We start from the raw sequence: 17,502 nt of genomic DNA, 5'->3' as shown, positions 1-17,502 counted from the left end.
CCCTTATGAATGGAAGAGTCCTAGAGAGTTCCCGTAGGAAACTTCACCGTCTAGATAGAGGCTTGAGTAGCGGTGGCAATAAAAATCTACGACAAGAAAACAGCCAATAGAATGAAGATACGAAGGAGGATTACGACCATGTTGAAATGGAGAATGAAAGCTTTAATACTGTTATTCTAAAATTCTTTCTATCATAGGACATTTTGAAAATAGAAATAGGGCAAGAAAAAAAATAATAAAAAAGTTTGTATTTATACTATTAAAGATTGGTAATTACGATGTGAATGGATGTCTATAAAATTCGTAGTTATAATGTGAAGGGATGTGCCTATATGAAATTTATTTATTATGTGAAGTGATGCATCAAGTCGAAAAAGTGTGATATCCTTTCTTAAAAAATGTGTTTGTTTAAGGAATTATTACAAACATTATGAATGGTTGTGAGGGCAAAATAGGAATTCTGAGAAGCTTTAGGGCAAAAAGGGAAGAGAAAAAATCTTCTCTTATAGATAGATGGTTAGAAACAAATTGAAAGCTAAGCAATAGTAATTCTAAGGATTACCAAAAAATAAAATAGAGATGTTCTACGTTAACCATAATATGTGAAAGAATTAGTAATTCTAAAGATTGCCAAGAAACAAAATGAAGATGTTCTACATTATCCATAATATGTGGAAGAATTATAGTCATTTAATTTGAATGTTACATGAGGAACATAAGCTAGATGAAGACACATAAAAACTAGAGACATAGAGGATCACGACATGAGTAACTTGGATTCTTAATAGAAAATAAAGAACAAAGCAAAAAATTTAAAAGTAAAAGAGATGTTTATGAACTTAATTTCTAAAAACTAAAAACTAGAACTCCATTTAGTAATTACCACATTTCTTACGATGACTTAAATCTTTCTGAGCCAAATTCTAAAAATAAAAACTAACTTTTTGAAAACTACATTTTTTTTTTTTTGTCCTCAAAGTTTGACTTGGTTTTTTAAATTGGTGAAAAGTAGATGATAAAATAAGAAGTTTGAAAGTAATAGTGTAAATAGACTTAATTAAAAAATAAATAAAAAAATAAAATGATTACTAAATGAGATCTAAATAATTATCGAACGTGTATAGAATTCATGAATATTGATTGGGCATTACTAAAGATAGAACGCTACAATCCATTACAGTAAACACCTTTGCAAGAAAGATCACCATCAATAATCCAAAAGCCCAACTCCTCAAGCCGTTTCTGTACGTCATTCATATCCATGTCAACTGGCCAAAACACCAACCTTTTTCCATCACCTAATGATGTGTTGCTAGGACTGTTACCAATATTCACACCAAAGCTCATCTCCTCAGCTATCTTGAACTCAACGCCATGTTTTTCTAATAATTTAGTTGCTATGCCCACAAAACTAATGCTATCTCTTGACGAGGAACCTCTACTCATCAAAGACTCTACCATGGCTTCAGCCTCGGCGACCATATGACTAGTCCACATCTTTTGAGCAGAGGATGAGCTTTTAATGAAGAAAAGTTCAAAGCTCTGCCCGGAAACGACATTGCCAGCAAGACTTGAGTCTGCGAATGGATCACCATTGACAAAAAGCATGTTTCCATCTACCAACCCAGGATTGTACCCAAGTTCTAAGCATGACTTAATAATGTAGAACTTTGCTAGAACTAACTTCATAAGTTCTGTAGTGGTGCCTTCAAAAGCTGTAAATTTGAAAGTTTTGAGAGTCTTCAGAAACGGGTCTGCATAAATCACTGGGTGTCCTCTTCTTGTTAGGTCATTGAGTAACTCAGATTCGTGGCCCAACAAAATATAGTTCTTTTTGTTCAACCTCTCAAAGTGACAAAGGAAATTCCTTATCGTGGACTCTGAAACCCCAAATATGCTCACAATGATTATGTTTTTGTGTTTCTGAACAGAGTGAAGAACAGAAACAAGCTCACTCTTGTTTTTAACAATTCTTTGAGGAATAACTTCTCTAAAGCAGAAATTATACCACTTCAGATTGGTTAGAGGCTTCATCTCTAGGAGATTGAAATCGAGTGAACTTTCATCCAGTAAGTGTGAATCAGGACCAGCTGTTTTCCCATAATTTACACCAGCATCCCTGTGAGAAGTACTCAGTGCTCTTTCATGTAAGAAATTGGTGTAGATATTGAAATAGCCGCGAGAATGGATAAATTTAATAAACCAAGGAGTCCATATTTTTTCACCCAGCTTTTTGTACCATCCTGTCGTCACCTACAAGTGATCCACGAACAGACTTGAATAAAGAATAAATTAAGAACAAAAGGTCACCTAATAAAAGCAATCACTATTTTAAATACCATGCCATCAAGTATTGGCTTGATGCCCATCGCTTTGTGCTCATCATACCACAATCTAAACTCCTTCCAAGGCCTGGGAAAGAGAAGCTGACCCCATGTACCAACTATTTGGTACAAAAAAATTCTGGTTCCTTCATCTAGCCTTATTTTATTACCATGTTTGCCTGTTACCAGAAAACATTGGGCATGGCTTAGGTTCAAAGGAGAGAAGCTGAACAACTCTTTCAGGAACTTCCAACCATTTGTGCAGAAAGAAAAAAACATTTCCTCACTTCTACTGAACTTCTAAACCTCATTCTGAACAGTTGAATATTGGAAGAACAATTTGATTAAGAAAGATAAAAACTGATGACATGTAAAATGAGAAATAACTTATTTTGTTAGACCTCATACAAATTTGTAAGATCACTAAAATGCTATTTGCATAAACCTATGAAGTGCACTCATAAAAATAAATAATTAAACTATGAAACTGCTTTCAGAAAATAAAAAAGGAAAAAAAATCCAAGCATTCAGAAGTCTTATCAGTATAAAATTGAGCAATCCAATTCTAAGGATCACAATGGAATCAGGGTCCGGTAGATTGTTTAGAAGTTGGAGACAAAAATTACAATTATGCAATTCATTCAGGAACCACTAAGGATCCAGAAAGCAATGGTTACAGTTGTGAAGTTTGCAGTCCCTTAGCCGCCCATCTACACAGATTTTATAAGCAAGTAACTATGTTGGACTTTGAAGAAAAAAGAAGAAGAATCCTGTAATCTAAGCGTGTGAACAAAAGATTGGTAATTAAGCAGAAATCCACCCATCCAAAGTTCAGTTTTGCTACAAATCCAAATCCATAAGTGATTAGGAACCATCATCTTGTTACCCTCGCATCTTTCAAGCAGGATATCCCATTCGACCCACAAGATATTAGGATCAACAATGCATACACAAGGCACAATGCATTTCTGAAAGAGACAATTATGATATAACCAACAAACTTCTATAATTAGGCGAAAACCTTAATCTGATGTTCGTTCGTACATGTTAATTACTAAAAAATTTGATCACTTATTTAAATGAACTATCGTAGCAGCAACATATGTTCTATGAAAAAGTGCCATTCGAACGAATTTCAATATGTACAAACGAATAAGCTATATCCAGGCGAGTCCTACTGTTGTCTCCTGAAAAATAATATCTAAGGAAGCACATATTCTTACAAAAATTAACCGGTGAAATGTACTAATCTCAGAACGCATTATTTGCAGCTATGGACATTAATAGCAAGAAAGCTTGAAACTTCAATCAGCCAAGAACTTTCCACCCCCGTCATTTTAAATCAGCAAAGAAAAGGGACAGACAAGTACAACGCAATCATATCTACACATATTCTACAGATCCATAAACAGCATCTTTGAGATTTAGTGTTCAGTTATCGCACATCCAAAAGAAAGTGGTACCTGGAACAAACCTTGGTCGCTGCAGTGAAGCCCCGTAGATCGAAGGAGCATAATTCGAAGTATTATAATAATAATTCAGAATTAAACTCCTCAGGAACTTATAATAAAGCGGCGACAACTCCAAATCATCCTCCACAACGAATGCAAACTCATTGTCAGAGCTCGGCCACCAAGCCTCCAACCACTGCGCTTGCAATCCCACATTCCCAGTCCGATAATGAACTAGCTTCTCCCCAAAATTCCAAACAAATTGATCAACGAATTGCAAGATCCGATGCGACTCGTTGAGCTTGATATGAGCATCATCATGAGGAAAATGATCAATGTAGACATGGAGATGGACGCGGTCGGAGAGGTAATCCGCATTGGCGATAGACCGAAGGCAGCGGGACACAGACTCGAGGCGATTGTAAGCAAGAACCTTCACGATTAGAGTGAAAGCAGAGGTTTTAGGATCGGAGATTCTCCCGGTGAGGGCGAAATCAGGGTTAGGGTTAGAAGGGAAGGAAGGGGGAATGGAGGAGTAGAAGTAAGTGAAGAAGAAGAGGATTGAAACAGAGACGAGGAGGAAGAGAGGAAGAAAATGCCTCCTGTAACCGACCATCGTTAGAGAGATTTATAGAGAGCAATTACAGAATCATTGATGATAAAGTGGTGGTTACCGGCCTGATATCGCCGGCGACGGAGACGATGATGAAGGATCAGGCGTCAGCTCGCCGGAAAGTGAGGGTCGAGATACTCTCAAGTCTCGATTCTGAGAGTGAAATGAACTCAACAGTTTAGTCGGGTGATTATATACGCTACTTGAGGTGCGGCATGAAGCCTGAAGGTGTGAGAAAAATGGAAATTCGGTTGTCTACAAAATTGAGAAAAAGAAAAGAAAAATACGTTATTTATTATTATCATTATTTTATTTTTATTAAAAACACTTTTTGGTAACTTAGCAAAAAATTTGAGTCGTTAAGAATTTAGTTTTTACTATCCAATTTGGTCAACCATCTAGGATGGGTTTAGAATATATTTTCAAGTGATTAATTAAAAAAATAAATCATTTTGGAAGAAATTGAACGGTTTAGCAACCATTCAAAATAAATGTTTCAACTGTAATTTAATCAGTTTTTATCATAAGTGTTTAAATAAAAATAAATTTTTTGAAAAACATTTTTTTTCTTAAGTCAATCCAAATGTATCCTTAGTTAGGATGTTTTGACACTGTGAAATTTCGGCGAATCACGAGTCGTCACATCATCAATGAAAGCCCGAGCCTATTGGAAAAATTATAAGTTGGATTGGGTCGAGTAATTAAAGTCACTCGGGCCCAACCCAATTCAAACCCGTGGTGAAATTTTGGGCTAAACTAAAGATTAAGGTCAAGCCCAGTATTTCAGCCCAACAACAAATGGGCCCAAGCCCAACTTTAGCCCAAACCCAATATTGGCCCAAACCCATGTAAGCCTATGAGAAACCTCTATAAATTGAGGCATTATCTCTTCATTTAGGAGGAGATTGGAAGAATTAAAGGTCAAATCTCTCTGAAGATCTGACGATCTGAAGAACACAACTCCTTCAAAGCTCTCTGAAGATTTGAAGTCCTGAAGCTGTGAGGATCTGAAGACAATCCTTCAAAACTCTGAAGATCAGAAGATATATCAAAGTTGTGAAGATCAGAAGGCATATTAAAGCTTTGAAGATTTAAGCTCCCAAGATTCAAATACTGAAGCTCCCAATTCTTGAAAATCAATGCGCTTAAGATCCAAGTACCGAAGCTCTTAATTCTTGAAAACTAACGCTCCCAAGATCCAAGTACTAAAGCACCTAATTCTTGAAAACCAACTCTCTCGAGCTCTTAAGTGCTGAAGACTGAAGCTTCTCAAAGTTTTGAAGACTAAAACACTCAAATTCTAAAGAACTAAAGATCTAAACTATTTGCAGGTTTGAAGATTAGAAGACTTCAACAAACTGATTGTATCTTCACAACCTACAAGCTAAAGATTCAATCTTCTCAAATTCAAGGAAAAGCCCATAGGCAGATCCAAAGTGATCAACAGGCCTAAGACTACTCCAAATGGGTCAGCAATTCTACACTCCAAAATTAGAGGGAATCCTCTACAATCAGAAGACTCCTTGACTCCTAAAGCTAATCATGCTTGAAGATTGAAGTCCTTTGGAGATACAAGCATTCTAAAGATCGAAGTTCTTGAACGTATAAGCATTCTAACCATGCTTGTGCTAACTACACATCGTCTAGTGCGCGCTTTTTACTAAATGATGAGCATCACATGCTCCCACTACGATCTTCTACCTCCAGCGCCTACACGATCGGGCAACCAACACTATGCGTACGATTTACCCTAGCTAAACGATCGCTTAGTAAATATTACATGATCGTATAGAAAAATCTACACGATCATTTAGATAAATCCCAACAATCGTATACCTTAGGCTACACGATACGACCAGCTCTTGGTCTTCTTCCTTGTTGAGAACCGCATCTCTATGCTTCGAAACTTCATCACGAATGACTTGACAAACTCAAACTCTTTGAATTACAGATTCGATTGCAAGTTAATTATGCCCAAAAACATAGGGGCCTTTACAAATTAACACTTTGTAATTGAAGAAATCTTTATATAAAGGTAATTAAACCCGAAAACATTCATCAACTCCATCTACAAATGCACTTTACAATTACAGTCACAAACAAAAACATACGGTTTTGTATTAAAAACAGAAATTACAACATGTTCAACAACAGATCAAAGACAAGAGTAACACACTTTTGTCGACTCATCACAAAGCTCCTTGATCACGAATGCTCAGTCACAGCTACTCAGCAACACACGAATGCTCGTCCACATGACTGCTACACTGCACGAACACCGCATACTCGAACTAAGCGATCGCCTTGGTCACGAACATCCCGAACAACACGAACGACCTTCACAGAACCTCGGCAGTTTCGAGTTGAGTATGACACCACCAAGAAGGCTACCTTGGTATTCTCGATGTGAGAATCCAGAGGGTGGGCTCTGTGTGGAATTAGTTTGAGGCAGAAGAGGAAGGAAACACAATCATGTAAACGATTGAGCAAGTGGGAGATGGAAAGAACCTTTCATATAGGTCGATGCCTATTCGTTTAGGAAAAACTAAGCGATCGTTTAGCAAAAGCTATGCGATCGTTTAGCTCATCACTTAGCTGAGTGCCTGTCACCTATTAACACTCCACAATCGTTTAGCTAGCTCCAAGTTGTCGCTTAATAAATCCAATTTACTTGACAATTTCTATGAGAATTTTTCGAGATTGGAAATCTCAAAACAACAATTTTCAACATTACAAAATCTTTCTTACTCAAATTAGGGAAACATTTTTCCTTTTTATCTCACGGTTACCATGAAACCACCAATAACTTTCCACTCAATTGGTTATTAGAGAAAAAGAAATAATTATACAATAATTAATATTATTATAAATATAAATGATAACTAACTTACCATAATATATTTATAACCTATAGTTTTAATATTTCATCTCATGAAACATATAAACCATAGCTCTTTTTCTATTCCATGGTACTTAATGTAAATTTCATTTACATTAATCCTCCATTAGATGTATATGATACATTATACCGATTATATCATATATAATCAAATTACCTCTTGTCAATTTGAACATTTCAAATCAACACTAAGAACTAATCCTCAACTGAATCCATTGAGCAATTAAGGGGACCTTATGGACCTGTAGCTCGAAGCTCCAACAGTACGTGAATAACTGACTAAACTCTTGAGTCACGGGATCTACCATCCGTTAACTGTCTGGCATTCCACTAAAGACCGACAACTGAACTATCCTTATCATAGATATAATATGTGTCCATTTAACCAATCAGCAGTGCGACAACCCTTCACAGATCACTCGTAAGTACAGTTTGGCCAATAATCGTTATGCCTCTGTAGTTACATATAACTCCTTAAGTACCACTGATCCCTCTAATGAACATAAGTCATAGTACGACTATGACTTATGTTCATTAGAGGGATCAGTGGTACTTAAGGAGTGAATTCCATCTTATGTAATTGAGTTCCCAACTTCTAAATCAGACAAGTCCCCAAAAAGGTAGGCATGTTGAGTTGGCAATCTGGCCACCCTCACCCATACTAATTAAAGGACCACTCTCAAAGGCAAGAGTTCCCAAAACACTCAGGATTGAGGTTGTGTCACCATGGTCGTTTAGGTGAGATGTAAGTCTCTAGTATCAACGACATTATATATAGAGTTTAGTCATCTCGTGGTCCGGTCTTATACAAACTCTTTGTATAGGACACCCCCGCTCGCACGTCTCCACACTTGCAAACCTTTACAAAGCAGGGCCGTATCCATAGTGTCACCAGGATCAGGTATCCCACCTTAATCCTTATACTACAGACCTATTTAGGTTATCACTTAAGGCATGATCCACTTATATATCACATATACGTGCTTATGTTTACATAAGATAACCATGGAGTTTTGTTTATTGGATTTTATTCATAAACAATGTGTATCATTACAAACAACGAGACTTCGGGAGAATTAGGGCACCAATCCCAACAGATTGAAGGCCCAAGTCCTTTGAAGATACAAGTATTCTTCCAAGACTCGAAGCTTAAAAACATTCACACACCTCGCTTCAATACATCAAGCGTACGCATTCAATCGAGAGAGATCGGAGGATCAAGTACTAGAGATCGAACCACATCGCAACAAATCAACATCAACTCCAACTCAAGTTTATCTCCACAAAACAAGTTTCTCCGGAAGCCTCGTGCGAGCACTAATCATCCAAGAAGATCAACAAGCCCAAAGGCCGATCGTCCAAGAAAACCATTAAGCCCAAAGGCTGATCATACAAGTAGATCAACAAGCCCAAAGGCCAATCGTCCAAGAACATCATTAAGCCCAAAGGCCGATCATCCAAGAAGATCAACAAGCCTAAAGGTCGATCGTCCTAAAAGATCATCAAGCCCAAAGGACGATCATCTAAGAAGATCAATAAGCCCAAAGGTTGATCATTCAAGAAGATCAACAAGCCCAAAGACTGATCATCTAAGAAGATCAACAAGCCAAAGGCTGATCATCCAAGAAGATTAACCAGCTTAAAGACTATAATTTATTTTGAAAGCATCAAAGTATTATATATTAGAGATTGTGCTCACTTTCCACAAAATTAATACAAATACAAAGTTCAAGTTCCACGAAATAAATTTCTCTTGAAATCTCGTGTGAACAAATTGGCACGCTTGGTGGGACCTCTCTACCTCTCATCTCTCTCTCGTCATTTAAATCAACAAATCTACATATGGCACTAAAGAAATTTGCATCCAAAGCTATCATCGCAAGTGACACTTACATTAACTCTATCATCATGGAAAAAATCTGGGAACAGCTGATGGAATCTCCTAAAGGCGGGACGCCATCAAAGAAAATCCCTTGTTTGACAACTATGCTTTTGCTACTGATCCATCAGATAAAGAATCTCACTTTGATGTAGTGTCTGTCATGATGACTGACGTACCGGTTGAGTCAGCCATGGCAGAGATGGAGAGAAAGATAAATCTCCTCATGAAAGCTATAAAAAAGCGAGATCGTGAAATCACTACTTTAAGAGATCAAATACAGGCTCGAGAAACTGCTAAATCGAGTCAATCTCCAGCTACAAAAGCCAATGACAAAGGAAATATTGTCTTGCAGGAAGACCAGCCGCAACAATCTACCTTTATTGCCGCCCTGTCAGTTCAATAGTTGCAAAATATGATTACAAACTCCATAAGGGCTCAGTATGGAGGACCATCGCAATCTTCCTTTATGTATTCCAAGCCGTACACTAAGAAAATCGATAACCTGAGAATGCCAGCTGGGTATCAACCTCCAAAGTTCCAGTAGTTCGATGGAAAGGGCAATCTGAAACAACATGTTGTTTACTTCATTAAAACCTGTGAAAATGCAGGAACTAGAGGAGACTAGCTAGTCAAGCAGTTCGTTCGTACCTTGAAAGGAAACGCTTTCGATTGGTATGCTGATCTAGAGCCGGAAGCGATTGACAGCTGGGAACAGTTGGAAAGAGAGTTCCTTAATTGCTTCTATAGCACAAGGCGCACTGTTAGCACGATGGAGCTAACGAACACAAAACAACGGAAGGAAGAGTTGGTCATCGATTACATCAACCGATGGAGAGCTCTGAGTTTAGATTGCAAAGATAGACTCAATGAATTATCTGCAGTGGAGATATGCACCCAAGGCATGCACTAGGAACTTCTTTACATTCTGCAAGGGATAAAGCCTCATACATTTGAGAAGTTGGCAACACGAGCTCATGATATGAAGCTGAACATCAACAGGGGAACTAAAGATTTACTAGTCTCTAAATAAAGAAAGGATAAGGAAGAAATTAAGGACACTGAAAAGATCATGAGTAGTGCCACAAGAGAATCTGTGGTCGTTCAGATGACCCCGCTAAAATTTTCCTCCAAAGGAAAAGAAACAAAGTATGAAAGAAAGCATAATGGTGGCCAGAAGCATCGCCCAACTCTCAAAGAAAGACACGAGAAGGTTTATCTGTTCCCTAACTCTGATATTGCCGACATGTTGGAGTAATTATTAGAGAAACAACTTATTCAACTGTCGAAATGCAAGAAACCAAAACAAGAAAGAAAAGTAGATGATCCTAACTACTACAAGTATCATTGAGTCATTAGTCACCAGCTTGAAAAATGCTTCATGCTGAAGGAGTTGATTCTAAAGTTGGCTCATAAAAAGATTGAGCTGGAGCTTGATGAAATAGCTCAAACAAATCATGCAGCAGTAGTGATGACTTCAAGTGTCCTAACACCATCTGCGTCTCATGATCAAAGAGAAAGCTTCATCCAGTTTGGGACTTTTGAGCCTATAGTCGTTTGGTTCCAAAAAAAAAGATTATAACAGTTTTTCGAAGCAAACTTGTTGAAGATGACAATGAAGGGTCGATAGTTGTGACTCGTCGAAAAAGAAGACAACCAAATTCCACCCAAAAAGAGTCGCACTCCTATCGAAGCTATAGAAGAAGGAACAACACTTATAAAAGGAAAGGGAAAAAGGAGGCACGACAGCCTAAGTCTGCTAAGGAAGTGAAGGAACTCTTATTCAAGAGTACCTATGAGCGGAAGCGGATCTTTCCAATTCATTGTGACAAAATTTCCACATATGCATTCAAACATACAGATATGCATTCACAACGCTAAATTACTGGCATGCTTAAAGGATCAATAAATAAGAGACCGAGAGATCATACCAGTTGAAGACTTTTCTTCACAGCAAATCTCGCTTTTGCAGGAATGACAAGTTATCGTTCAGCAAAACTCAATCGTCTACCACGAACAGTCTCCACACGAACAGAAGAAAACAGAGATGACACCACCACTCAGAGCCATCAGTATTCTCGGAGTGAGAATTCAAAGAGTGGGCTTTGTTCAGATTTGGTAGAGGGGAAGAGGTAAAGAGATCGTATACAACGATCAAGTAAGTGGGAGAAAGACTCGTCTATCGTATGACAAATGCTCGATCATTTAGGTGAAGTATACGATCATGTAGGAAAAGGTAAGTGATCGTCTAAATAATCGTATAGGAAAAGATAAGTGATCGTCTATACGATCGTTTAGTAAAGCTCGTGTGCTAAATGATCGCTTAGTAAAAGGTAAACGATCGTTTAGTAAATAGCGCACGTGAGTGTAAGCGTTAAGCGATCGTTCAGTACTATTGTATAGGTAAGCGATCGTTTAGTACTATCGTATAGGTAATCGATCGTTCAGCACTATCGTATAGGCTCTTATTTTACTAAGCGATGACACACTTCAACACTATGTCCGCACATCCAATGCTTAATACACCGTGAGCTATTTAAGCGTCTCAAATCGATTCTTCATCTTACTCATCCATTATGAAAATAGAAGAGACGCCGACCAATTATCCCATAACTGTCCAATTAATAAATATAATCACATTGTATTCATAAACTATGTTAAATATCATATATTAACCATAGTATTTTTCCTCCACTAGATATAAATCACATTTATATTCAATTTCCTCCAAATTAATGTATCTCATACATAAAGTTAATTATATCATATATAATCAAACTCTCTCTTGTCAATTTGAACATTTAAAACTGACCCAAAAGCTGATTCTCAACTTGTATCCAAGCTATCACGAGGACCTTGTGGACTTATGGCTCAAAGCTCCAACTGTACGTGAATAACTGACTAAACTCTTTAGCCACAATATCCACCATTCGTTAACTACCAGGCATTCCATTAAAGACCGACAGCTGAACTCTTCTTACCATAGATATATTTCTATGTCCATTGGATATAACCAATTATCAGTACAATGACCCTTCACAGATGCTCGTAAGTACAGTTGGGCCAATTTACCATTTTGCCCCAGTACATCTTATTCCTTAAGTACCACTGATCCCTCTAATGAACAATACAACGTACTCTTACTATGTGTGAACACCTCTCGGGCCATGAGAAGGTGTGTGGCGCCACATCGTTCAAGTCCCGGGATCAACCCTTAAGGGAGCAATCGATCTACTTACACCTACTTTAGGGAAGAAGTGAACAAGCTAAGTTCCCAGCTCCTAAATCAGACGAATCCCCAAAATGGTAGGTTTGAGTTGGCGCTCTGGCCACTCGCAGCCATGCAAATCAAAGGACTGCCCTCAATGGTAGGAGTTCCCAACTCACTCAGGATTGAGGTCATGTTATCTATGGCCATCTAGTGAAGTGAAATCTCTATCATGAATAGAGTTATATGACAAGACGTTAACACTTTGTTGTCAGGTCTTATACAAACTCTTTGTATAGGACGCCCCCGCTTGCATGTCCCCTACACGAATGATCAGGATCAGACCATCTATGATAAGTCAGAACACTTGTAACTATTCCACAAAGCGGGCCGCATCCGTAGTGTTTCCAGGATAAGGTTTCCCTCCTATATCTATATACTATAGACCATTTTGATTGTCACTTAAGACATAATCCACTTGTATGTCACTACATACATGCTTAAGTTACATAAAGACAACCAGGGATTTAAGTTTATTGGTTTGTGTTAAAGCAAATAAAACATTTAAATGTGCAAAGTCAAGAAGTGAAGTAAATATCATATATTATACATCACAAGCGTCCATACAAAATGTGTTTACAAACTACAGGGCACGAGACTTTAGGGTATCAACCCCAATAGGAAGAAGACGAAGACTTTCCTCAACTTCGATGGCCGGTAATTTTGGGAGAATTTCTCCCAAAAAGCTTTCTCAATAATCATTCAGAGGAACTATCAGAAGTTATTAGATGTCATGCTATCAGCATAGTGGAAGTTGACAACAACCATATAATATTAAAGAAGTCAATGATTCAAAAGAAATTGAGCAAATAGTTTCTATCTTCGATCGTATCAAGCCTTCAACTACTCGATCTCCAGTCTTCTAAAGATTGAGTATGGCCACGATTGAAGAAGGAACCAATGTCCAATGTCTACTGCAACTCGAACTTCAGCTTTTAAGAGGCTGAGTATATTCACATCAAAGAAAGATCGACCTTCAACATCTTCTTTTGATCGTCTCAAGACAACAAACGATCAACATAAAGGAAGGATAAAATTTTGAAGGCAACATCATTTCATGAAGAAAACAATGACGAAAAAATTCACAGTCATGTTTCTTCACATATGAAGAGGAAATTGTCTGTTGATATAAATACAAAAGTTTCCTTGATAGTGAAGCCAAGACTCATCATATTGATGAATCTTAAAAATAAATAGGATGATCAAAGCCTTGATGAAATAAGAGCTTCTAAAATTTAAATGTAGAAGCTCCTTATTGCAAGAGCCTAAACTGCATGTTGCTCCTGGCCCGCATGAGCTTAAAAGGTGAACAACCCAAAAAAATATCTTCATTGAACTACATTATGACTTGATCTCTGTCATTGTAAAGGGTACGTAGGCAGCTTGAAAGAAGCTTCAAGTTCAGTCCAGCAAAAAAAAAAAAAAAAACATTTAAACTACATCATGACTTGATCCCTTTCTTCAAGGGTATGTAGGCAACTTAAAGAAATTTAAGTTCAATCCATAAAAAGGGTAATACAATCACCCTACGTATGGCGCTACACGACAGATTGAAGATGTTCATCCCTGTTGGAATGGCGCTTCACTTCCTCTTCAAAGTCAAGTTCGAAGGCTTCACCGCTTCCTCTTGAAGTCAAATTTGGATGTTGCATTTCTTTCTCTTCGAAGTTCAAGTTTGGTGCAAATTCCCTGCTTCCCCTAAAAAATATTATTCCTTGCAGCTTCTCTCCTTCTCTAAAAGTTGTTGTAGTTCTACCTTCTCTACAAAGATGTTGGCGCTGCTGTTTCTTCATCTCCAAGTTTGAGGATCAGACTGCTGCTTTGATGGTTGCACCGCTATTTCTCCATCTCCAAATTTGATGGTCGCATTGCTGCTTCCCTATCTCCAAGTTTGAAGGTTACACTATTGCTTCTACAACTCTAACTTTGATGGTTGCATTGATGCCTCTCGATCTCCAAATTTGATGGTTACACTGTTGCTTCTCTGTCTCCAAGTTTAAGGGTTGGATTGCATGCCCCTCCATCTTCAAGTTTAGAAACTTCGTTGATTTCCCTCTATCTTCAAGTTCAAAGGCTTCTTCGATGCCCATCTACAAATTCGAAGGCTTCATTAATGCTTCTCCATCTTTAAGTTTAGAGGCTCCATCGATGCTTCTCCATCTTCAAGTTTAGAGGTTTCGTCAATACTCCTCCATCTTCAAGTTCAAAGGCTCCGTCGATGTCTCTCCATCTTCAAGTTCAAGATCGGCGTACATGACCCGCTTTCATCTTCAAGTTCAAGATCAGTGTGCATGGCTTTGCTTCCATCTTCAAGTTCAAGATCGGTGTGCATGGCTCAGTTTCCATCTTCAAGTTTAAGATTGATGTGCATGGCTCTGCTTCCATCTTCAAGTTTAATATTGGTGTGCATGGCTCCGCTTCCATCTTCAAGTTTAAGATTGGTATGCATAGCTCCGCTTCCATCTTCAAGTTTAAGATTAGTGTGCATGGCTCCGCTTCTATCTTCAAGTTCAAGGTCGATGTGTCTGGCTTCGCTCCATCTTCAAGTTTAAGGTCGATGTACGCGGCTCCACTCCATCTTCAAGTTCAAGGTCGGTGTGCATGGCTTCGTTCCATCTTCAAGTTCATGGTCAATGTGTATGGCTTGACTCCATCTTCAATGTCTCCGTCTACAAAGTCATTATGCGGCTTCGCTTCATCTAAAAAATGATGGCATGGATTCGCTTCATCTTCAAAGTTTGTCATGGCCCGCTTCTTCTCCAAAGTCTGGTGGGGCTTGTTTCATCTCCCAAGGCTGGCGTGGCTCGCTTAATCTCCCAAGTCTGGTGTGGCTTGCTTCATGTCCCAAGTCTGGTGTGGCTCTGCTTCATCTTCACAATTCATGTCGGTACAGCTTCGCTTCGTCTCCAAAATGGTGGCGCGGCTTCGCTTCATCTCCAAAATGGTGGGCCGGCTTCGCTTCATCTCTAAAATGGTGGCATGGCTTCGCTTCTCCAAAATGGTGGCGCGACTTTGCTTTTCCAAAATGGTGGCAGGACTTTGCTTCACCAAAATGGTGGCACGACTTCGCTTCATCTCCAAAATGGTGGTGCGACTTCGCTTCATCTCCAAAATGGTGGCGTGGCTTCGCTTCATCTCCAAAATTCAAGTGTGGCTTCGGTCAAGTTCGGTGCACTCCGCCTCTAAAGTCCAGTGTAGTTGGTTTTGATTCATCCTCACAATAGCTCATCTTCAAGCTTTGTTCGATGTTACCACCTCATTTACTTCACCACCCTAATAGCTTAACTCCTGTAAAAAAAAAAAAAGTGAGGGCAAGTTGTTAAAAACATGGTGAATTAAAAAAATAAGCATAAAAAAAGGAGAGGGCAGAATTGCAGAAAAAAATAAAAAAGATTCAATTCATTGTCTAAATTTGGTTAAATTTGACTTGTTTCTAAAATAAAAGAAACAAAAGGTGGAAACAAAACGTAAAAAAAAGGGGTAAAAAAAGAAGAAGAAAAAAAAAAAGAAAAGAAAAGAAAAGAAAAGGGAAAATAAAAAATCATGTGAAAAAAAGAAAAGAAAATAGGAAAAGAAGAAAATAAAAGAATAAAGAATGGAAAAAAAAATAAAAAAAAAATAAAAGAGAAGAAGAAAAAAAGGAAAGAAAAGAAAAAAATGAAAAAGAATTTATTAAAAAAAAGAAAAGAAAAGAGTAATATGAACAAAACAAAAAAAATGCGAAACAAGACCAACAAAAGAAATGAAAGTAAAAAGTATAAAAAGAAAATTCCGAATAAAAAAAAAGGAAAGGAAATTAAGAAGAGAAAAAAAGTAAAAAAATAATACAAAAAATTTTGGTTAAAAGATAAAACCAAACATTTATTAGAAAAAAAAAACTAAATCTTTCTTCTTCTTCTACACATCCACCGCCCCCTAAAAATTCTCTCACTTCCCACTAAATCTCTCTCTACTATGTCACTCCCTCTCGAGCTCATGTCAGCAGGCCCTATCCTTTTCTCAAGCGAATCCACACGAATCCACACCGTCATCATCCGTGACGGGTGGCTTCCATCTCCACGGTGCTAGACAACAGTGACGTTGCAAGCAATGGTGGTAAAAGAATTTGCAGGAAAAAAATGTTGAAAGTGAAGGAAAATAAGGAAGAAAAAAAAAGATTAAGAAAAGAAAATGGGTTTTCGTAAAAGGAAGAAATTTAAAAAGAAAAGAAAGAAGACTCTGTTCTCTTCATCTCTCACACATCATCTCAGCACCATGAGAAATTGACGGTAAAAAAAATCCAGTAGAAGCAAAAGTCGATGTCGTCGGTGACCACACATCAAGTGAAACATAATGCTAATGGGTCCCGAAGGAGATGATCAATGATAATGGGCAAAAATGCACGTTATCATCGTGCTAAGTTCTTAAACAATGCTGGATTGTATTGATGAAATATGTTAAATTGCGTCCAAAAAACATCAGATTCATAATATTGCGGTCGCATGCGTTCATCACATTAGAATAGTTGATTTTTTGTATTTTTGTGCAGAAAATGCATTGACGCAAGGCAAAAATTGCGATCTTAGGAAATCATTGGTGGAGCGCAACTTCACCGCAAGACTTTGAGATGATTGTGCTTGCAAACATTTATTCAAGAAGGATTGCCGTAACCTGGTCAGTGCAACTTGGTGGACACATCTGGGTGAAAGGCTAATTAATCGCGATGGGACAAAAAGCTGATGACAGTCGAATCCGAATTAAGTTGACAGCCGCTAACGATAACAAGTACATTCAGCTTTTCGGTGACAAATATTCGGCGCATCAGTCAGGGGAATCAAAGCCGTCCCATCTGTGCAATCATGAGAGAGAAGCCGTTGTTCACCTTGGATGTTCTATAAATACTAGAGGCATCCTTTAGAAAATGGGTTCTACTAGTTCGTGAGTTCACCATCTCACGAGTTTAGCCTAGTTCTTAGATTTTCTTTTACTTTAGGGCGGACGTAAGAGAGGCGGTTGTGCTGAAAGATCGTTCCGGTAAGCTTGGGAGAGCGCCGGAAGCTTTAAGGACAGAGAGAGGGTTGACGCCTGC

The 17,502-nt window shown here is 38.1% G+C and overlaps 1 protein-coding gene across 1 annotated transcript; it reads right to left on the bottom strand.

The window, feature by feature from the left end:
* Nucleotides 1-1,085: 1,085 nt before the first annotated feature.
* Nucleotides 1,086-4,673, bottom strand: LOC120088655 (transferring glycosyl group transferase). The gene is made up of 3 exons (XM_039046069.2): nt 3,788-4,673; nt 2,340-2,503; nt 1,086-2,253 (listed from the first exon to the last, which is right to left on the bottom strand). The coding sequence occupies exons 1-3, from the start codon at nt 4,389-4,391 to the stop codon at nt 1,165-1,167; spliced, it is 1,857 nt and encodes a 618-aa protein (XP_038901997.1). The 5' UTR covers nt 4,392-4,673; the 3' UTR covers nt 1,086-1,164.
* Nucleotides 4,674-17,502: the final 12,829 nt, after the last annotated feature.

The sequence above is a fragment of the Benincasa hispida genome, chromosome 10, assembly GCF_027475165.1.
Source record: "Benincasa hispida cultivar pf3 chromosome 10, pf3_genome.v1.1, whole genome shotgun sequence".
Lineage (NCBI taxonomy): Eukaryota > Viridiplantae > Streptophyta > Magnoliopsida > Cucurbitales > Cucurbitaceae > Benincasa > Benincasa hispida.
The sequence above is the reverse complement of the archived record's forward strand: the minus strand, read 5'-3'. Positions and strand labels throughout refer to the sequence as shown.